At 35.9% G+C, this 23,812-nt stretch overlaps 1 protein-coding gene across 4 annotated transcripts; it reads left to right on the top strand.

Annotated features, from left to right (window-relative positions):
• The first annotated feature begins 391 nt into the window (after positions 1-391).
• LOC123515018 lies at positions 392-22,300 on the top strand. 4 transcript variants are annotated; one of them, XM_045273375.1, is made up of 13 exons: positions 392-504; positions 2,987-3,144; positions 3,346-3,457; positions 10,511-10,569; positions 11,697-12,592; positions 13,413-13,445; positions 14,868-14,980; positions 15,888-16,040; positions 16,981-17,108; positions 17,994-19,730; positions 19,881-20,121; positions 21,641-21,736; positions 21,875-22,300. In XM_045273375.1, the coding sequence occupies exons 1-13, from the start codon at positions 409-411 to the stop codon at positions 21,974-21,976; spliced, it is 3,924 nt and encodes a 1,307-aa protein (XP_045129310.1). In that variant the 5' UTR covers positions 392-408; the 3' UTR covers positions 21,977-22,300. The 4 variants fall into 4 exon arrangements, with proteins under 4 accessions (XP_045129310.1, XP_045129311.1, XP_045129312.1 ...); XM_045273376.1 differs by lacking the exon at positions 13,413-13,445; XM_045273377.1 differs by lacking the exons at positions 392-504; positions 2,987-3,144; positions 3,346-3,457 and adding an exon at positions 5,932-6,680.
• Positions 22,301-23,812: the final 1,512 nt, after the last annotated feature.

The following is a 23,812-nucleotide window of genomic DNA, read 5'->3' as shown; positions in this document are numbered from 1 at the left end:
CCCCATGATTGATTGATTGATTGAATTAAATGAGTATCGGAAATGTACCGATCATACCGGGAACCGTGCTTAAATAAAAAAAAAAATCTATATAAAAATCATGCGGGATATTTTATTCAACCTCCTTGGGAAGGAACTCTGCCTTTATCCCTCACTTATTCATTAATTTATCATTATTATTAATGTTATTATTATTATTATTATTATTATTATTATTATTATTATTATTATTATTACTATCATTATTATTTATTATTATTATTATCATTATTAGTATTATTATTACCATTATTGTTATTATTATTATTACTATTATTATTGTTATTATTAATTGATACGTATTATTATCCGCTAATGTTTTGGGATGCCATGAGAAATAACATAGATCTCCCTAAAATGTAAACAAACATGGCCGCCAAAACACAGCACTGGGTTCGGATTTTTGAGGTCAACGAAACAAAACGCCATCCCAAGGGATATACTATTTATCAGGTGAAGTCAACGGTAAGTATCTCCTTATCTTCTGCCTCAGAATGATAACATCATATTCCAACCACCGCGCAGTTTTATGTATAGACAACTTCAGAAAGACACAATCTGATCCTCCCACTTTTTCCGACCAAGAGTTGAAACAAACTCCAGTCTTGTCTATTCACCTACGTCCGAGCGCCGTGGCAAAGCTTCCTAGGAATAATCCTTGGCTGAGTGACAACAAACTCCAGTCACTGCAGAGCTTCATGCAAAGGATACTTCCGTAAGATAAAACTGACTTTTTTTTTTCTTCTTCTTTTATTCAAGAGTTGCGAAATAGATGCCTAAATTATTAAGTTATGTACACCCTGATCCCGCGGCAAAACTAATTTCTAAGATGATGTAATAAGTGTTTCCAGATACTGTGGTAGTTTTTTTGCTAGAAATAATCCTGGTCGTGTGCCTGTAAGTATATAATGATTATGCTTTTGTCTGATCTATCCACTCTTTTCCTTGCTGATGAAGTAAACACTCAAGGTGTTAGATCAGGTATTATATTCAGACTCACGGCAAAGCTGATCTTTGAATAATGAGGAATTGTGGAAGTAACCTTGACCTATTAATCTTAGGACTGACTGTTGTTCATGTCTTTTGATGTTTTAATCTACACACTGAAGGAATCAACCTTAAGATTGAATGGCCACAAATCTAATCCTAACCTAATTTGGATGAAAATACTAATATTATTTCAATATTATTTGAATAATGCTATGCCACATAAAGCCTCCTTTATCTGCATCTCTCACCATTATCTGTCATTCATTCACTCACATAAATGCCTAGATTTATCATCCTACAGACACAGGTATTGCTGTCTGTCACTTATAATACAAGAGAGAAATATAATTGTCACTAGTGTTTTATTTTTTCTCCAATGAAATAACTTATGAAAATTAAGAGATTAACTTCTAACTTTCTCCCAGTAGTATTCTCAATAAGAGGCTATTTTGGACCATATTTGTCCTTATGTGGAATGGAAGTTACTGGCCACTTACCCCTTGTCTGAGGATTGAGAGGAAGAGGAATAATTATTATCCCCTGTGGCCATTACCATGGTTTGTAGGACACTGAGGTGCTGAGGGAGACATTGTTATGAGGGAAGGATGTCCGCAGGCCAAAACATTCTTGTGGGAATCCAAAATTAAGCTTGGAAACCAAGATTAACTATAGATGCTGCCCACCTACGTAGCATCAACTATAGATGCCATCCTCCCTTTAGTGTTGAGAATTCAAATATTGGCTGAGATTCACACCCTAGTTTGTCAAAGTGATGGTAATATTTTGTCCCTTGTAAAACTTGTTAATTTCATCATTGGTTTTTTCGTAGAGGCAATAGTTCACTCTTGTTGATATTCACTGCTGGTTATTATTAATTTTTGATATATGCTTCTTTCTTTATTTATTAGTATTATTTTTTTTCAGTTTTTTATGTTTTTTATTTAATGGAATTTTCAATTTGTATTTCTTTTTCTTTCATATAAAATGTTTCAGTTTTCTTTCCCAACACACGAAAAACTTGGGAATTTGATGGGACAGTGGGGTCTCATGGAGAGAGACAATAAGAAATTGTTATTGGTACTGCAACCACAAATTTTACTCCTAATATCCCTCATTTTTACTTCTTTTTAAATTACTGTATAATCCATTGGTACCAATTAAAACATGTCAAGGTTATAACATAAAAAAAAAAATTACATCAGCTCATTGTATTTACTAGAGATGTACCGATGCATCGGAATCGGCGGTATCGGCCCATTTTATGGGTATCGGTATCGGCTTATTTTATGCCGTTACTTACGATACCTAAAAGGAATTTACTACTTAGTGATATATTCGATATAAGATATTGATTACTGAGTAATTTACCTTTGCAAATGGCTTCAAAAAGCTTCTAGAATTGCTCCTATTTCACAAACGTTCTCAGAAGGACTTACAGCATCCCCCAAAACAAAGCCTCCCATCTAATAACGATCGCCGTCCACCAACTAATCCTGGTGTCCAGTGCAGTAATCACTATAAGTTGTAGTATCGTTATCGGTGGTATCGGTATCAATAGTAGTATCGGTATCTGCCCAATTAGGTGGTATTGGTATCGGTATCGGAATCGGCCAAAATTCTGGTATCGGTTTTGGCCAATGAGCGCTCAGATACCTCATGACGTCATGGGTGGGTGTGTGATAGCAGGCATCTGAGGTCGCGATAATGAAATTTTTGCAGCTTTTCATGGGTGTGTGATAGCAATAAAACGCGATAGCTGAAGTCGCGATAGCCGAGGGTTGACTGTATATATATATATATATATATATATATATATATATATATATATATATATATATATATATATATATATATATATATACAGTACTACACAGACCCTCCACTCTCATTACACATTTCACATAGCATATGTACCATTGTAACGTCTATCAATTCTTTAGATCCCAAAATCTTGCAGGTGTTTCCTAGAACTAGTCCTGAAGCCTCTACCTCAGTGGTTGTGTGGCGGCGATATTCAGAGATCAGCAGACTTCACCGGGACATTTCAGAGTTACATGAGAAGCTCGGCCTCTTCGGAAATCTGCCACCTTTCCCTCGAGCCACCATCCTCAACAGGTGTGTTAGTGTTTTGTCAGTGAAATGGTTCTTTAAATCCATAAATGCTTATACATATTTTCTCTTCTGGCTAATATTTTTCTTTGAAATGTGAACAGTCAGTTAGAAGTAAAAAATATGACTTGTTGCTAAGTTTATCAATGCTTACTTAATGTTTGTGATGGGTGGGGTGAGTGGAAATGAACAGTGTGTTGTTGGCAGGTTTGAGGCGGATGTAGTGGAAGCACGTCGAGAGGCAACTCTCAACCTCCTGAAATTCATCGGCCAACACAGTCCCTTATTTACCTCAGAGCCGTTCACAAGTTTTTTCCAGGTGTGTGTGTGTGTGTGTGTGTGTGTGTATGTGTGTGTGTGTATTTACCTAGTTGTATTGTACAGGGTTCAAGCAGGGCTCATGGTGCCTTGTCTCCATTTATCCAATTTTTCCTTAAAGTTATGCATATTATGTGCTGTAACAACTTCCTTATTCAATGCAATCCACTTTTCCACCGTTCTATGTGGAAAATGTATTTTCAAATATCCTTCACACACTGCCTCATCCTGATCTTCTTTACATGTCCTCTTGTCCTTCTATATTCTTCTGTCACCAGCATCAGGTCTTTCTTGTCTATGTTTTCAATGCTAATGACTATCTTGTACATTGTTATTAGGTCTCCTCATTCTCTTCTTTCTTGTAATGTTGGCAGTCCCATTTCCTTCAGCCATTCTTCATATGTTATGTCCTTTAGTTCTGGCATCATCTTTTTTTAGAGCTGGTTATCCTAGTTTTGGATGTATCATGCTTGTGGTAATTTTTTTCATCATATCTTTGTGAATTGAAATGCCACTCTTATATATTAATCCAAATATCTTGCTTATGTGTTTTTCAGGATGCAGATTTTCCTGTATAATCACTCCCAGATCTTTTTCCTCTTTAGTCTTCATTATTTGTTCCTCTCCTATCAGATAGTTCCATACCGGTCTTGTCTTGCTCTTTCTTAGTTCCATTATGTGACATTTCTTGGCAATGAACTCCAATTTTCACTTCTTACTCCACAGATAGATTTTATTTATATCTTCCTGTAAAAGCAAACAGTCCTCCTGGGTTTTGATATCTCTTAGCATCTTTGCATCATCAGCAAATAGATTAATATAACTGTTTACCCCATTGTGAATATCAATTACATAAATCTGAAACATAATGGGGGCTAACACTGACCCTTGTGGCACTCCTCTTGTTATTTTATCTGAAGATAAGTATGTATCTCAGATCACAGTTCTCATCTCCCTGTCCTTCAAATAATCCCTTGTCCATTCTAACAAGGTTCCTACTCTCTAGTTTCCAAAGTAGTCTTCCATGAGGGACTTTATGAAAAGCCTTTTTAATGTCCAGGTATACTGTGTCCACCCATCTATCTCTGTTTTCCAGTCTTTCTATTACTCTCAAGTAGAAGCTTGATAAGTTCAACATACATAACCATCCTGTCCTGAACCCAAATTGTCTGTTTGATATGACTTCTTGTTCTTCCAGATATTTAACCCATTTTTCTTTAATAATTATTTCACACAACTTCCCCATAACACTTGTAAGTGACGCTGGTCTGTAATTTAATGGCTTAGTTGCCTTTCCTCCTTTAAATATTGGTATTATGTTGGCTCTCTTCCATTCTAGTGGAACTTTCCCTTCATTTAGTGAACTTGTAATTATTTCCAAAATTGGATCCAACAGTTGCTCTTTACATTCTTTTAGCACCCAGCCTGATATACCATCTTTCCCCATTGCTTTTTCTGACATCCAAATCATCTAATAATCTTCCAATATCCTCTTTGTGCACTGTGATTTCGTGTAATCCTTGGCAATGCAATGTCCAATTTGTTTCTGTAAAATCCTCTTCTACAGTGAACAGTTTTGAAGCTCTCATTCATTATTTCACACATTTCCTTCTCTGTTTGGTATGTCTTCCCTCTTTTAATTAGTTTTTCTAATGTTTCCTTGTTCTTCATCTTACTATTTATAAATTTGTAGAAAAGCTTGGGTTCGTCTTCACTTTTATGCACCACATCTTTCTCAAAGTTTCTTCCTCTCTCCTTACTCTAATATATTAATTTCTTGCATCCTTATACTGCTGTCTGTTATTGTCATTTCTCTGTTTTATGAAAGCTTTATCTTTTGCCTTTTTTAGCTTCTGTGCATCTAGCATTGTACCAAGCGTGTATTTTTTTCTCAACTCTATGAAAAGGTATGTATTTCTTTACTCCTTTGTTATATTTCTGTATGAATATTTCATATTTCTTTGTATTACCCTTCCTGTCTCTTCTCCAGCTATTATATCCCTCTTCTCTAAAGTTAACATGGATTTCTACTTTTAATTTTGTTTCCACAATGTACATTACATCCAGCTTTTTCTCTTTCAAATAATCCCTAACCTCCAACACTCTGGATAACAACCCATCTATATTTGTATAAGTCACTCTTAATGTAATTCACCTCAGTTGCCTGCTGGTCACCCAGCCAGTCTTCCCCATTACAGAGCAAGCTCAGAGCTCATAGACCGATCTTTGGGTAGGACTGAGACCACAGCACACTCTGCACACCGGGAAAGCAAGGCCACAATCGCTCGAGTTACATCCCGTACCTATTTACTGCTAGGTGAACAGGGGCCACACATTAAGAAGCTTGCTCATTTGCCTCGCTGCCCCGGGACTCGAACCTGGCCCTCTTGATTGAGTCGAACGTGCTAACCACTACACTATGTGGTGTGTTTGTATAAGTCACTCTTAATGTGTGTGTGTGTGTGTGTGTGTGTGTGTGTGTGTGTGTGTGTGTGTGTGTTGTTACGTATGAGGTGGTATAAAATGGTAGTGGTAAACCCACAATGATGACCTATTCAGGGACAAGTAACACACAAGTGACCCAATAGTCAAAAGATTCACTTAAACCCACCCATACGAACATATTATTCCAGATTCTGAAAAAGAGAGTGTAAACCAAACACATGTTAACTTAAACAAGGGTTTAATGAGGCAAGTGCTGACCACACGAAAGATAAATAATTCCAAGATTCCCTTTCAATTAGTTCACTTACACAAAGACAATACCAATGCACAAAAACACAACACATGCAAATAGTGTAATAAATAAGTCACCATTAACACACAAGTTACAAGGTAAGAATCTCACTCACTTATGTTTCAACTGAACCGAACCACGTACTTTTGTCTTAACTCAAATACTTCAGCTATGAATGAAAAGTGAATACAGCAAGTCTATATGAGGGAGATACAAGAGAACACAACATATGATACCCCAGGTGGATTATATACACCATACACTTCACAAATAAGCACTCCCTCAACAAGCCACCAGGCCAACGTCTGCTCTGCTCATGAATCCAACAGTGTCTGCCTTTCCCCGAGTGAGCAGGACGCCACGACGCCTGGCCGAATGATACGAGTCGCGGGAACAAATCAGTGCTTCATACAGACAAGCTAAGCAAACGGTCGTTGGCCTCTCAACTAGTAGAGAGGAAATGATGATTCAAATCAATACATACAATGTAAAATACATAACAGTGTGTGTGTGTGTGTGTGTGTGTGTGTGTGTGTGTGTGTGTGTGTGTGTGTGTGTGTGTGTGTGTGTGTGTTTGTGTGTGTGTGTGTATTTACCTAATTGTATTTACCTAGTTGTAGTTTTACAGGGCTTGGGCTTTATGCTCGTGTGGCCCCATCTCCATATCTACACTTATCCAATTTTTCTTTAAAACTATGCACACTCGTTGCTGACACCACTTCTTCACTCAAACTGTTCCACGTCTCAACACATCTTTGTGGGAAACTATATTTTTTAACATCTCTCAGACATCTTCCCTTTCTCAGCTTTTTACTATGCGATCTTGTGCTTTGAATGTCATATTCTTCTCTCAGGATCAGTTTCTCATTATCCACTTGGTCCATTCCGTTGATCAATTTATAAACTTGTATCAGATCCCCTCTCTCCCTTCTCTGTTCCAGGGTTGGTAGATCCATAGCCTTTAGTCTCTCCTCATATGTCATCCCTTCAAATTCTGGAACCATTCTTGTAGCCATTTTTTGTAGTCTCTCCAACTTCCTTATGTGTTTCCTTTTATGAGGGGTCCACACTACTCCTGCATATTCCAATCTGGGTCTTATTATAGTACTTATCAATTTCTTCATCATTTCTTTGTCCATGTAGTGAAATGCTACTCCAATATTCCTTAGCAAATTATATGTCTCTGAAAATTCTATCAATATGGCTTACCGGTTGATTGTTTTCTTCCATCGTCACTCCTAAGTCCTTTTCCTTTTTTACTTTCTCCAGTTCTACTCCATCTCCCATCTTATAGATTCCCACGGGTCGTCTTTCACTCTTTCCCATTTCCATGACATGGCTTTTGTCCACATTGAATTCCATTTCCCACTTTTTACTCCATTCCCAGATCTTATTTAGGTCTTCCTGCAGTATTTCACAATCCTCTTTTTGCTTTATAACTCTGCACAGTTTCGTATCATCCGCAAACAGATTTATGTAGCTGTTCACTCCTTCTGGCATGTCGTTTATATATATGAGGAAAAGTATTGGTGCCAATACTGATCCCTGCGGCACTCCGCTTTCTACTGCTCTCCACTTGGACTTCATATCTTTAACTACCGTCCTTATTTCTCTCCCCCTCAAATAATTTTCCATCCATCTCAATGTGCTTCCTTTTAAGCCACCCTTCTCCTCTAACTTCCACAGTAATCTTGCATGTGGCACTTTGTCAAACGCCTTTTTTAAATCCAAATAAATACAGTCAACCCATCCTCTCTCTCTTGTACTCTATCAACTATTCTAGAGTAGAAACTCAGTAAATTAGTTACACATGACTGTCTTTTTCTAAAACCAAATTGGCTATTTGATATTAATTTGTTGTCTTCAAGGAACTCGATCCATTGTTTCTTTATTATTCTTTCACACATCTTGCATATTACACTAGTTAGTGATACCGGTCTGTAATTTAAAGGTTCTTCCTTCCTTCCGCTCTTATATATGGGAACCACCTCAGCTCTTTTCCATTCTACTGGTACTGTTCCATTTTCTATTGAGCATTTTATGATGTTGTATATAGGACTTGCTAGTTCTTCCCTACATTCTTTCAGTATTCTGCCTGAGACTTCATCCGGTCCCATTGCCTTCTCTTCATCCAATTCCTTCATTAACTCTTTTATTTCAAGCTTGGTTACTTTAATCTCTTTCATATAGACGGTCTCTCTATTACCCTGTGGCCTTTCAAATTTGGATTCCTTAGTAAAGACCTCCTAGAATTTATTATTTAATAGTTCTGCCATACTTTTGGGTCTTCCACCATCCCGTTCTCTCCTTTTAACCTTTCTATTGTTTCTTTTTGCCTAATTTTTCCATTTATGAATCTGTAGAACAATTTTGGTTGCTCCTTACATTTTTCGACAATGTCCTTTTCATAGTTCCTTTCCTCTTCCTTCCTCACCTTAACATATTCATTTCTCACTGCCTTGAAGTTTTCCTTATTTACTGGATTTCTATTTCTCCTCCACCTTTTCCATGCTCCATCTCTTTTCTCCTTTGCCCTAGCACACCTTGCATTAAACCAATCTTTCTTTCCTTCTTCTTTAGGTCTATATTTTGGGACATATTCCCTGACTCCTGTTTTGTATATTTCCAAAAATAAGTTATACTTCTCTTGCACTGTCTCTGAGTTTTCCATCTCCTCCCAGTTAATGTATTTGAAGTAGTTCTTGAGATTCTCAATATCAGCCTTTCTGTAATTTAATCGGTCTCCTTTGTATGAATCATCTCTATCTTCCTTTCCCTCTTCTATATCCATTTCTAATATTACATGGTCATTCTTTCCCAGTGGGCACTTATATCTTATATCATCGTTCATTTGTATATTCCTTGTAAAAACTAGGTCCAATCTCGTCGGTTTGTCATTTCCTCTGAATCTTGTGTTTTCCTTTACTCTTTGGTCCATCATATTATCTATCATTAGGTTCAGGAATCTTTCTCCCCAGGCTTCTTCCCCCATACCACTCTCATAATTTTCCCAGTCCACTTCTTTACAGTTGAAATCTACTATTATCACTTTTCTCCTTTCTTTAATGATTCTCGTTAGACTCCTTATTGTGTCAACTATCATGTCTTTATATTCTTGATTGGTCGATGAATTTGTTTTTGGTGGCACATTTGTTACAATGATTATTAACTCTTTTTTATTAATATGCATATTAACATACAGTACTTCTGCTTTTCCACTTGGTTTATCACCATCTCCTTCCTTAACATTATCATTATATTAATATGCATCTTAACATACAGTACTTCTGCTTTTCCTTCCCCACATTCCACTTGGTTTATCACCATCTCCTTCCTTAACATTATCATTACTTCTCCTCCTCTTTTACCCCCTCTGTCTCTTTTCCATACATTATACCTATTATCCAAGTCTATTTTGATTTCCTCATTTAGTTTTATTTCAGCCAGGCATACAATATCCGGTTCTTCTTTCTTTATGTAATCTCTTAATTCTAATTTACTTGATAAAATCCCGTCTATGTTCGTATACATCATTTTTAGTCTCTTGCCTTTATCACTTTTAGTTAAACTTGTTCCACTTTTCCTCTTCCTTCTCTTTTATATACCATTTCCTTATCCTGTCTCCTAGAATTCTCCAAAAAAAATGCCTTTTTTCCTCTTCTGACCTTTCATTATTTTTTCCCTTACTGCTGCCGCCAGTTCATTGTATCTCTTCCTTTCCTCCTCATTTCTATTTTTCTTTATATATATATATATATATATATATATATATATATATATATATATATATATATATATATATATATATATATATATATATATATATATATATATATCCTTGCAACCTTCTGTTTCTCTGAGTTTAGTTGTTTTATATAATATTTCTTCTATTGCTGCTTGTGATTTTAGTAGTATCTTAATTGGTCTTGTTGTTCCTTCTTGATATGGTCCCATTCTGTTTGTTTCTTCTGCTTCCTCTTCTAAGTTCTGCCTATCTTCGTCGTTTAGATTTTTTAGTAGGTCTTTGACATTAAGTGTGTGTGTGTGTGTGTGTGTGTGTTGGAATCTGTTGTGATATATGTAGTTTTCTTTTTCACTTTTGAAGTCTTTATTTTCAGAGTAGTTATTTAGCTGGATTAATCGTAAGAGTTACGAAAACTTTATGTAATTTGGCATAACTTAATACACTGATACAAAATTTCATATTGATTTATTTTCTCTTCAGTTTATGAATGCATAGATGGATAGCACAAAGAGCATTTCTGTGTGGTCTAGGAAGAAATTAGCTGTATGTTCTCACTTCAATATTCTCCACAGAGTAATGAAAAGAAGACTGCAGGACATTTTGGGGAAAGGAAGAAAAGGACCAAGGGAAGGTAAGACAAAAATGTAGTTATCTTATTGATTAAGTGTTGTCTTAGTTTATTTAATCCTTTCCCATTATGGCATCATTCTAAGGATTGATGAAACTTTTTGCAGCTTTGTAAGATCCACAGACGTTTATATAACATCACACTGTCTTATAATGCAGAGGGTGCTGACCAAGTTTTTGTAATGCTTATATTACCTGTCTGGAAGAGCAGAAATTATCCATGACAATAAAAACAGGTTTCAGGAATGAATAGCATGACATGAGAATGCAGATGGCAGGTAATAAGCAGTTGAGGCATTCTCATATTTGAATTTAAGAAATTAAAGCACATAGCTGCTGCTATTCAGCTGTTCAGACCAAACACTTAATTGCTACAGCTTGCTTAGCCAGAGCACACTCCTTATAGTATTTAAGCACCTCCATCACTACTTGTCTGCCACACAGTTGAGCCATCACTATTGACCACTCAGCCCTGTACAAGGCTTGGCCACACCTAAGTTTCACAAACTCATAAGTGCCTTTAGATTAAGTAGAACAATGAGGGTATAAGAAAAACTAAGGATTCTTAGTAATGTCAAGGAGACAAAACTTGATAAATCACATGGTGTGATGGAAGAATAAGAGAGAAAAATCTTCAGCATCAGAGGAACTGTTCTCTCCCTCTAGGCCATGTTGCCAATATCAGTTCATCCAAATCTCCCTGGATGACACCTTTACCACTTGTTTAAGTGGAGCAAGCACAAGCACAAGTGTTACTGCAAGTCAGTGCAGAATGCTTCTTGGAAAAAAAAAAGTGGGGCCCATGTTCTGCTGCTTCATATGTTATGCTATCTAAGGGTGTGCATATTGTGGAACTGTGTTTATGAGCATGTATATTTGATAAATCCATAGAAAATGACAAAATATAATTGTTTTAAAGATAATGAGCAGATGGAGGAACTATTGAAGTTTCTCCAGCCATCCAGTGTAGTGATGATATGGAGAATTTGACTAAGGATTGGAACACCATAAGACTGACATAACACTGCTTGTCAGAAGATTAGTGAGTAACTTTTACTTTAGCTGTCTTGCATAAAAAGAAATGTACAGTTTAGCTTGTAGGGGACCAATTTGTCATTGTCTTGCTTGCAGATCAAAGGAGGCAGAGCAACTGGCCACAACTTTGGGCATCCAGGACAGTGCCTCTCTTTATTCCCAGCTGAATGAATCGGAAGATGACTTAAGTTTGTGCTCCACTCCTGAGTACCCTTTTCCTGTGATTCCAACACCCTCTGCCCCTGACTTAGCTGAGGCTAGTAGCTCTATAGGTTTTGATTTTTCTGGTGATCCCCATAGAAGTAGTACTACACAATCAGTATCCAGAATGAAGAATGGCAGTGTTGGAACTCTTGGAGTTTCAGAGGAATCTCAGAGAAAAATTTTAAGTAAAAATTTGCAAGAAAATCACCATGCTCTACAGAGAACAACTGAAGGACAAACAGTTAAAGAAAAAGTAATTCATGACTGGAATGCATTGCTTTCGCATAATAGTAGTATGGATGACAGTGTGTTTGAGTTCCCTCAAGGGGACCTGAATAGTCATATTGTAGATCCATCTGACCTCAGTGAAAAACGTACCATTACCTCATCAGTATCCAGCACATCATCTCTTTCTTACTGTGTTTATGAAAACCCAGTGCATGACTCTCCTTTACATCAAGAGTACTACAAGGACCTAAAGCAGCCTGAAGACATCATGCCCACAACCACCCATCCAGTGCCACCTGTTAATACCACCAAGTCAGTCAGCATTCCTGAAAGGAAGAGTTCTGTGCCTCTCACACCTCTGACGCCACTCACAACCACAGTCACTCCATACGTTCCAACACACAAGGTCCCCACTCCTAAGGAAGTGGCCAACAGTCAGTACATATTCATCGCAGCACAACAGATAAGTGAAGCACAGCAGCATGAACAGCAGAAAGATTACAAGAAAGCACTGAACATGTATCGGGAAGGGGTGGGTACCCTACTACAAGGTGTTCAAGGTTAGTATAGGCTTGCTGAAATTTGTAAGCATGTTTATCAAAATGGGGCTTCTGGTTATACTTTAAAGGTCATGGAAGTTGCAACCACAATTATATTATTTATAATAATATGTATGTATTAGTTCCTTTCCTGTATATATAGAAGTATTGGGATAACACATTGGGTATTGAATATGTATGAAAAGGAATCCAGAAAGTTGGAATAGTGGTGTGAAGACATAATAATAAGCATCATTTTCATAGTATCACTGTGATGCCTGATGTTTTAAAACTAGAAAATACGAGTACATCAGAAGAGGCATCTGTAATAGCAGCATCCAAGTTTGAACCTCTGACAGGACACCCAAGCTACACAACTCAGTGCCAGTCAGGTCACAAATTTGACTGTCTTGTCAATACTCCACAAAGTATGACAGAAAGAGGTTGGGGTAGCTTGGGTTGCAAAAAATGTATATGACCTGCAAGGTGTAAAGTAAAAGGCTTTTGCTACCTATTTATGCCATGTATTCTTGTGAGAGGTCAGAGCTTCCATGATTGATACTGTCATATTCACACTGCAGAAAACATATACAAAGTTATAAATTGGTATTTTGCCATCTGGGGACACATTATTATGTTTGTATTTTGCATGAAGGGAGAAGATTTGAATTGACTTTTTGTAGTGCTGTCACTGTTAATATCACTTGGTTCCCATATCCCCAGATCAGAATTTTTTTTTACATAGATATGCTCTGTATATCATATCAGTCTTGGTTTATTGCTGCATAGTCTTGATTATTGGAAAGTTGAACATTAAGATTATTTTTACGTTTGCATGCAGCTGGTACTTCTGTGGACCATTCTAGGAAACAAGGTAATAAAGTTTTCTCTATTTGGTTGTACCTCAGTAATCTGTGTGCAGTGCAGGTACTGTACTATAATGAGAAAGTTTGGAACCGAAGACAAATTTGTAGATGTGGCAAATTCCATGGTTTCCCAAGCATTGGTCACAACTTGTCCATTCACCATGGTGATGTGGCAATAGGACTGTGCCATAGTTAGCTAGAGTTTGATATAACTTCTTATTCTTACTTTATTTTGCAATCCTTTAACTATTTCCTTTATATTTAAAAAGAAAACGGGTTAATAGTTGAGTTGTGATTCAAAGTGGGATAAGGCAGACCTGTCAGAATGTGTTATAGCAATCACTGATCCAGGTGTTACATTCTCAATGGTTGGGATGATAATACTGCACATTGCCCAGGGATAGAATGTCATAGTTGTGGCATAGAGTGCCACACTGTCAGTTTAGGTCATTTGAAGTGATATGTTATCATTGTGTGTCGCTAGATTGGAGTGGTGTTGCTGTAAGCTGTATTGTAGTGGTATGATGCATGAAGATGGAGTAAACTCGAGCAGTATAGTTTTCCATTGGGGAAGAATTGGCCACATTTTCACACCAGCATGACTGTTGGCATGTTAAGAGATGGCTCTTAGACAAGTAATATTAATTTAGTTGGCTTCCCAAAAATAGCAGTTGTATGTATAGACATCCAAATTACCACAAGGATTAGATGGAGTGACATACGTATAGAATTAATTTTGATTTTGTTTAATTTAACTGAAACTTTCTCATAGATACATGTATAACATTGAACATACAATTGACTCCAGCCAGCATATTTTGTTTTTGATATGTACTAAGAATTTTACCCAAGAACTCATGCCATGAAACAACCAAAGATTAACTCTGCAACAGGAAGCTCAGTGTACATGACTTTTCAATTCACACATAGTGAACTGACTATCATAGCCAATGTATGTGCATGGCTCCATCCTCTTGATCAGACAACTGAGTGGTGTTTACAGACACCACATACATCTCATTAAGTTTGACTTTCTTCAGGTTTGCTATATGTTAGAGGTATTACACTTCGGTTAATCAAGAAAACTGTATGAGTGGGATAATCAAATTCTTTCTTGTATAAGCTGTTCTAAGAATTCATGAATGGAAGGGATACAATTCTCATATTTTAAAGATTTCCAGTGAGGGTACTGACCAGGAAAATAGAGAATGCATGTAGAATGAATTGAAGAATGATCTCAATTGTGATGGAGAAAAGTAAGATATTGCTTGTATGGTATATGTATGTATTCGGTATATTGGGTGTAATGGAATGAAAAAAAAAAAAAGCTAGATAAAAAGGAAGAATGAAAAAGGCATGTGGTTGATCCATGATAAATGATATTTTCAATAAGAAATAAGAGACAGTAAGATTGCAATGTATGCATACAGGTGATAATGACGGGGATCGGAGGGATGCAGTGAAGAGAAAAACAGCCCAGTATTTGCAGCGAGCAGAGCAGCTGGTGGCCAGACTTACACGTAGGGACAAAAAAAGAGAGCAGGTAATTGTACATTATTCTTTGCTATCTTTTAGAAACCTTAAGCTGTTTACTACAAGTAAAGTTGAGGGAGACAGTGGCATAGTGGATAAGGTGGTGAGCGTTGGATTGGGCAGACGTCCACGCATAAGTTAAAATCTCACCACATACCACTTTGAAGCTATGCCATTTGTTGAGTGGTGTAAAGTTACCTACATGTCACAATGATACTCAGGCTTTAGGTGGTTACACTAAAGATGTAGTTGGGTGGTGATACGGACCCTAATATGGGTACCACTATAAATTAAATTGCTTGCGCCACTAATGGGTGGAAGCTTAACAGCGCTTCCCACATATACTCTTCAAGTATGCCTACAGGAGCTATAGGCCACAACATTTAAAAAGAGAAAAAAAAAAGAAAATCAATATTCTAATCAGATATTTCAAATTTACATGCATCTCTGTGTATCTTTCAAAATCAGATCCCCTTCTTAGGGAGTTAGCCAAGACAGGATAGTCTTCACTTCTGCATCCATGTTCCATATTTCACTTCCTTATTGATCTGTCAATATCACTACATTCTAGCAATCTTTTATTTGTATTTATTCCAAGGGACCTACACCAAACACTGATTCATTCATCTCTATAACTGTTTCTCCATCCTCATTAACTTGAGATCCTAGATACTTGAAACAGCCTGTTCCTTACTCAACTATCTCAATCTCTCCTTTTACACTAACATTATATATATATATATATATATATATATATATATATATATATATATATATATATATATATATATTTTTTTTTTTTTTTTTTTTTATTAGCTCTTTATTTAAGTTGAGATAGCAATAATGAAACAGAAATATTTAGCAGATATATGAAAGAAAATTTTGAACATGCAAACTAAATGTTTCACTGTGCTCAGTTTTTGGATGGTCCTGAAGCTGAGGTGTGCAGTGGAGGAGAGGGAGACTTGAAATGCAGTGCCACTGATCTCGCAAGGTACAAGGTCATAGGCTGGACTGGATCTGTCATCATTGCCACTGACTTCTCAAATGGAGATACTGTGGCCATTAAGGTGAGCTATAGTGTAATGTAGTCAGTGCCACTTGGCCTGATCATGTCACAAAACTGGACACATATTATTTAGCCTCTGTATCCACCATGTATATACTGTGCAGGAAACATCACTACTATACAATAACACTCAGAATTCATGTCCAATGCTTTGATTGACAACAGTTAGTTTTAATTACACTTCCTTTGAGAAACATGTATGTTCTTTCTTATCAAATTACTACGCTGTCATCTCCTCCACAGCTATGAGTTATGCACACATATTTCCAAGTGCAAGTTTCCCTTGATGTCTGAGACACACAACAAAGGCTAATATGATGAGCATGATAGCATGCTACAAATTAAGGCCCAGTACTAAGAAAATGTAACACCAAACTGGAATACTCGTAGATGTAATCATAATGTGCTTCTTGGTCTCTATGTTTAAAGCTTAAAGTGAAGTACCATACCACAAATACTGATGTCCTGGAGAGGTATGGGATTCTGTTCCTTCATCTCTCTTGTGTTAGCCAAAAAAGTCTGGGAAAACCTTATCACCATGTTTGTGGGATGGTATCTCACTCTATAGAAGGCTCAAACATGAAGACCAAGCAGTGTATCATAATTACATTTATTCCAGTTTGCTGTCATATTTCCTTAGTATACATTTACAAAAAAGAGTATATGTTTCTCCAAGCAAGTGTCATAAAAACTTATCATTATCAGTCAGATCGTTAGGCAATTTATAAAGTTTTGTTAAAGATGTCAATCTGATATAAATAGAGTTAGAGATATGTGTATCACCTACAAAGTTTCCTATAATTTAATGACTGCTTTTTGTTGCCAGGAATTATACATTTATTTTTGCTGTAAAATATTTTACTTCATTTTAGAAATTAAGTAAATGCTTTGTGAATTTTTTCTTCTGGAACTCTTATGATGCTAAAAAGCCACTGTTACAGGTGCATGTAAAGAGTGGGATAGGGAGTGGAGAAAAGACTGTGATTCCAAGAGAAGTGCCATTCATGGTGCCTGTGATGCGATACCATGAGACTGACACTGCCATCTACTTGATTCTCAAATATATAAGGTAAATTGACTGTCAACCTTCTGAGTTGCCTGCTTCAAATTTTATGTAATTTAGTTTTGTTTAAAAAATATATGTATTTTGAAGATTTACCAAATTGTTGGAATATATCAGAAGTAAAAATATATTAGGTACATGAGGAATTCAGAATATAAAACACCAAGGATATAAATTAATAATAGTAAGAGTGGGATGTAAAGCTTAAAAGAAAGAAAGAAAGAAAAGTAGCAAATTATGCATAATGGTGGGCATTGATCTGGAGAAGAGTGTGAGATGAAGCAACTTGTTGGATTGCTTATAATATACCATTTGTACACTGGAGGATCTTGCTGTACAAGCTGTCCCTATACAAGAAATTACTTATGTGATCAGAATACTTTGTGGTTACTTTGTAAACAAATTTTACCTCAAATATTGGTCAGAAAAATGTAATGAAAAGACACCCTGGCCGTAGCAGTGCAGTGTAATGGATATTATCATAGACATCATTGTCACTATAAACTTATCAGTTTTGATAGCTATGCCACCATTTATTTGGAAAAAAACAATATGTAGACCTTGTTCATTTAATAGCAGTGTTGCAGACTACACTCTTGCATCCTCCCTTCAACTATAAAAGTAGTCTATCTGTACCACTTTTCAAGTTTTTTCTTAGTCTTCCTCTGTAACTTTAGTTAACTACTTTATTATTGCTTACTTCTTTCATCAGATTGTTTTATGCCACCCTTCCAATATGCCCAAACCACATCATTCTGTCTTCTTATTGCGCTAATACACTCGACACCCATCCTCTCTGAATTTGCCATCTGTGATGTGCGATCTTCCAAAGTGTTTCCTTCAGTTTTGTATATATTTTTTGAAAATTTATATTTAAATGTTTTATTTCAGTGGAGGAAAGTTGTGGAGCCATATCAAAAAGTATGTTGAAGTTGAAGAAAATGTGTATCACACTCTCCATGGCAGTACGACAACCACCATGTACTCTGGACGCCGCCTGCTTCAAGAGTCCATGGAATATGATAGGTCATCAGCTGTACCTCAAACACCTTCTCATAATTCTCATGTGTCCCATTTGTCATCCACAAGCTTGTTGAACATACCAACTTGTACAACAACAGGAGCAAATTCTGAGTGTTCAGATGTTTCTTCTACATGCCTTCCTGATGGATACCTACAGATCTACTCAGAATATGATCCAAGCCTCCCATCTTCATCCTCCATGTTGATTCTTCCTCATAACACACACAACAATCATACTACAGTGGATTCTGTACCAAAATCTCTCAGCACAGGTGCTTTATCAGGAACATCAGTGTATCCAGACCCTGGCTGTGGTGGCCCACATAACAGTGGTGGGAAGTCAGTGGCAGAGAATAAAGCCACAAAAGACCACATTCCATCGCCAAATGGTGACATTATGGTTGAGGAAGACAAAGTGAGTGTAGGAAGTGATACACTGTCAGGGGTTAGTGAAGATTTTAGTTGTTCTTTACCTGTTGGAGTCCCTGATCTGTTACCAGATACAGTACCACTTCCAGAAGTGAGAATCACTGCAGATAGTTCTGTAATTGGCTTATGTAATGAATTACCTCAGACAGCAGAAGGTAAGAAAAGTAGAGAAGATAATATTGATGGTTCCTTAAAGGGTGATTCACAAAGAAACAGTAAAACTAATAATATAGTTACAAAGGAAGTGACACCAGAAGATGGAAAGGAAATCCAGGCTACTAGACAGTTGAAAGGTTCTCGTACTGATAATGGAGGAAAAGAGACTGTATCTCCTACAACTGCTGTTTCCCTAGCTACTGATCATCTTGAGCCTGACGATGAAAATAGTATAACCGATACCTCATTTGCCAGCATCACTCTCCCATCTTTTTCCTGGACTAAGCAGGAAGAGTCTGAAGTGGCCTCCCTTGATATCGAGGATCTTATAAGGAATTCTCGTCAGTTATTGCAAAATGTTGACCACACACTGTTACAAAGCAGGAGTCAGAGTGTAATTTTTCCTATTTCTGGTGAAAATAGCTCATGTGACCAGTCTGAACTACCTTATGATAATGGTAGTATAAACCAGGATCAACTTGAGGAAAAGGGAGGCTTAGCTTCCCAGACTTTTCATGAGAAAAAATCACTAGGCATCAAACTCTCAAAAAGTAATACAACAGTGCAAGTATCACCATTGATGGCCCGTCGACTTGGATTAAATCAAGAGGGTCACAAAACTAAAAAGATTAGTTTGAAGTTTACTAGAAGTGAAAATAACTTGTCAACACCACAGAGACATGCTACATCTGTGACAGAAAATAAGGAAATGGATTTTGAAACAGGAGTTGTAAAGAAAATTATAGACATGTCACTGAATGTCACTGATCATGCTGTGTCACAACATTCTGCACAGTCAAAAGACTATGTAGAAAAGTGGAGTTCAGAATCAAAAGAAAGCCTATCTCCTGCTAAATGTGATCCACCTTCTGAAAATTCCTTGGCAGCTCTCCTTGAAAAGTATTCTGCTAATAGAGGACAGGACTCCCAACCAAGGTTACCAGAAGGCATCGTGAAAGTATGGTTGTCCCAAGTAATCTCAGCTGTCTCATCTCTACATCACCAGGGCATAGTCTTGGGGTAAGAGTCAGCTGTCTTTGTTGACAAAAATATTTCAGCTGATGTTGGAATATGGATATCTTAGTAAACCAGTTAATTGCAATAATGATACAGTATTTATGATTATACAGATAGTATAAGATTGAAATGTTTTTCTCTTTTCATTCTCAGGGATCTGAATCCAGATGATATTCTATTGGATGAAGGGGGAAGCATCTTAATAACTCATGTGAGTCGTTGGTCTTCAGTGCAGCAGGGAGTGTGGAAAACCCGTGGTGTGTCCAGCACGTCAAAGATCTGGATGCAGAGAGGCTATTTGGCCCCAGAGCTAATATCACCTGTGGCTCATCCAACACCTGCTTCTGACTGGTGGTCTATAGGAGCACTAATGTACCATTTGCTCGCTGGACAGGTAATGCTTTGTTTGATCAAATCGTGGTCTATCCTTTTCTTTGCAGTTTGTAATAAAGAAGTTAAAGAAAGATCAACGTCAGATAGGACCATAGTCAGGCTCTATCACTATAATGATATTGGGTTATCAGTTATCTGTAACCATGTTTCTCAGAGGAGAGCTGGTCGTCTTGATCCTCAAACAAGATTTGTTTTCTGCCATATGAGTCCATTAAGAGCTTTTTGTCAGCTTCCTCTTTTTCATGGCTGTGCAGTGCCCAAACCTAGAGTTAGACTTGGCGATATTGAATTCTCTTAAGGGAAACCAACTCAAAGATGCTCACCTTATTTTTATTAGAAAATTCAGGAGAGATTATACATTTCTGACTAAATATTTGCATGTAGTGGCACTAATTATTTCAAAATGTACACAATTGTATGCATTTATGTTTTTTTTTGTAATAATAAAATGACAAGTGAAAGAAGGAAGTGAAAGGAAAAAAGATGCATGATGTGTATTTTTGAGATATATGCATGCAAGTCTGTAAAAATTGAATGAAACTTACAGAAGCAAAAGAATAGAGAAATGTGTCCTTGAAAAATAGAGAACATAATTAAAGAAAATGTGTAGTTGACAGTTATAGAGAAAAAATTAAGTGTGAAGAGAAAAAAGAGAATGTTTAGGGCACACACTACATATCATTAATTATTTTCCCCGTGTCATCAATTTATCAGTATTGTTGATACTTTTGGTTCCAAACTACTGATATTCAATAAGTACATCTTTTTTTTGGGGAACATGAGCAGATTGAAGTTATGAACTTTCAAAATTAAATTTAGTTATTTTACTTAATGCAGTACTTTTAATTAATGAAGAAACAAGATAAACACTGATTTTTCTAATCTTTCTAAGGTAAGTATGAAAATAAAAGATTTGGATGTATCAATTTCTATATTTGAAATATCAGTATCATTACAGTATTGGTAGTATCAGAATTTTGGATTTATTGGGCAATATATTTACCGCCAATTATACTTATTCATTATTGGTAATTGCTGATAAGGTTCACATTATTGATTAATCAGTTACTGTGATAATTTTTTTTCATTATCTTACAAAGTTATGGATAGGGTATCAGTAGGAATGAAATGTACCCAGTAGAGGCCTATACTAGGAATAACACATAATGATGCAGTTGCTTTCACAGGGATTGCCACATGTAGGCCTGATGGCTTCTTGCAGCTTTCCTTATTTTCTTATGTTCTTAAAACAGTCCTGTAATTGGCTCTGAGGCTGTTCTGTACATACTAACTGAAACTCGGAAAGTTATACATCCATATTCTATGAATGATAATGCACAATATTTTATTTGCTCTAAACTGTAATGTTTATTAATGTTATACATAATTGTAGTATTCCGTGTTTATTTTATCACTTTAGAATCTGAAAACATTTTGAGGAAATAGAAATGAGTGTTATTATTAAGATCTGACAAATTTTATTGAGCAGATACTTGAGATATTTCTTCTGTATTTCACAGAGCCTTTCCCAAGCACATCCTTCTGGAATCAGCTCCCACACTGAGCTCCTGATGCCGCCGCACCTCACTCCTGAAGCAATTTTTCTCCTCTCTCAGGTATGAAAACTTGCCATTTTAATTTCTGATTAATTCATTTATTTATTTTCCATTGAAAACTTTGAAAAACTTCTTGATTTCTGCTAAGATTTTGTGATGAATATGAAAATCTACCATAAGCTCTTGAATCACCCACAGCTATTGTGTGTTCACCCCACGGAGAGGCTTGGGGGAGGTGGAGCAGGAGTTCAGGAGGTAAAGGATCATCCCTTTTTCACTGGTATCCAGTGGGCCAACTAACTGCTTTGGATGATGAATCTCCCTATGCAAAGATTAAACTATAATGCTCAAGTATAGGTAACATTGTGAGGCTGAGTGAGTGTGTGTTCTTAACAGAGATGTTTTAAGTACATTACCTGACACAGGATCTGGCAAATTTTCAATATTGGTGCTCCTCACGCAATGAATCCAGTATTCACTATGTGATTTTTTTATTCTATAATTTGAAAATAGATGAACAAATACACAAATAAACATATAGGAATGTATATATTGTATCTGTATATTAGATTAAAGTTTTCCTAAAAGTGATATTGGAGACAAGGTATCTGCATAATGCCTTGCCATATATATATATATATATATATATATATATATATATATATATATATATATATATATATATATATATATATATATATATATGATTTAGATGTATATAGATAGATATATAGTATATAGATATACTATATGGAACCACTTGATTTAACCCTATTTTTTTTTTTCTCATCATCCTGCATATGTCAGCTAAGGAAGGGTAGCATCCTGTGCTATTACAACTTTCTCAGAGTCTTACATATCTTTGAACAGTTGGAGGGTGGGAAGGTCAGCTGTTATTAAAATTTTTTTCTGACAGGCTCAAAATATGCCAGCAGACATATCACCAATTAAAGCAACTGCTTGCCTTCCACAGATTTTGTAAGCTTCTTCAGCAGGTTAGACAAATGCAGTACAACCTCAATGTAACAAACTAACTGAGAAGGACAGTTTGTTATATCAAGTAATTCACTTTATGGGAGTCATCATAAAACAAAACTTTGTAAGTAATTTGGGTTGCTTTGTTAAGCAAGTAATTCATTAAAGAGTATCGTTAAATACTAAGAGATAGAATAGGTTGAGCTAATGGAGATGTTTCTTAAGTCCTCATCATTTTTAATCACAGACAATTTGTGTGGATGAAACAAGTGTTGGTATTGAAGTGCCACCAGTGGCAACCATTAGGTGCTTTCTTATGAAGTTAACAAGAATCTTAACATCTGTACGTTAGAATTAGTTCAATTTCCCACTCAAAATGATATAGAGATCAATAAGAGTTTGTTGAGCTTAATTTTTTTTGTTATATTGAGGTTATCCTGCTGCTAGTCGTGGTTGTTCACAACTCCCAACTTATGTATAGTTGGGAAAGATTTTGCTTCAATTTGGTGTGATCATTAAAAGAGAGAGAGAGAGAGAGAGAGAGAGAGAGAGAGAGAGAGAGAGAGATGCTAAAGTGTAGACTGGTACAGTGTAATGTCTTCAGGCATGGCTGGTGGTGTGCAGGCAATGTGAATCAAAACAAAATAGAAAATTAAGTAAATGAGATGAACTTATTGTTTAAATGGTATTTTGGTTAGATCATAAATGTCTGAAATGTGTCATCATTGATATTGTGAATCGGTGAATGTTCATTATGGTCAGACCTCTTCATATGTACTGTATACATACGTATGTGCAGTTTTTACTTGTTACTTTCGTGTGTTTATTTTTCATTCTTATCTATATTTATTTATTTCTTTTTTTTTTACTTATTCAGTTATATGATGATCCCATTAATTGATTAATTTTATCTTTTATTTTATATATTTATTTATATTCATTGTTGTTATTATTGTTATTATTATTATTATTATTATTATTATTATTATTATTATTATTATATTATAATTTTTACTTATCTTATTTCTTTATTCAATTCATTATTATTTATTCATTTATTTATCTATCATTATTATTTATTTATTGTATTTGTTTATTTATTTGTATATTATATATAATATATATATATATATATATATATATATATATATATATATATAT

Source organism: Portunus trituberculatus, chromosome 38, assembly GCF_017591435.1.
Source record: "Portunus trituberculatus isolate SZX2019 chromosome 38, ASM1759143v1, whole genome shotgun sequence".
NCBI lineage: Eukaryota > Metazoa > Arthropoda > Malacostraca > Decapoda > Portunidae > Portunus > Portunus trituberculatus.
Note: the sequence above shows the minus strand (reverse complement) of the source record. Positions and strands in the feature narration are given on the sequence as shown.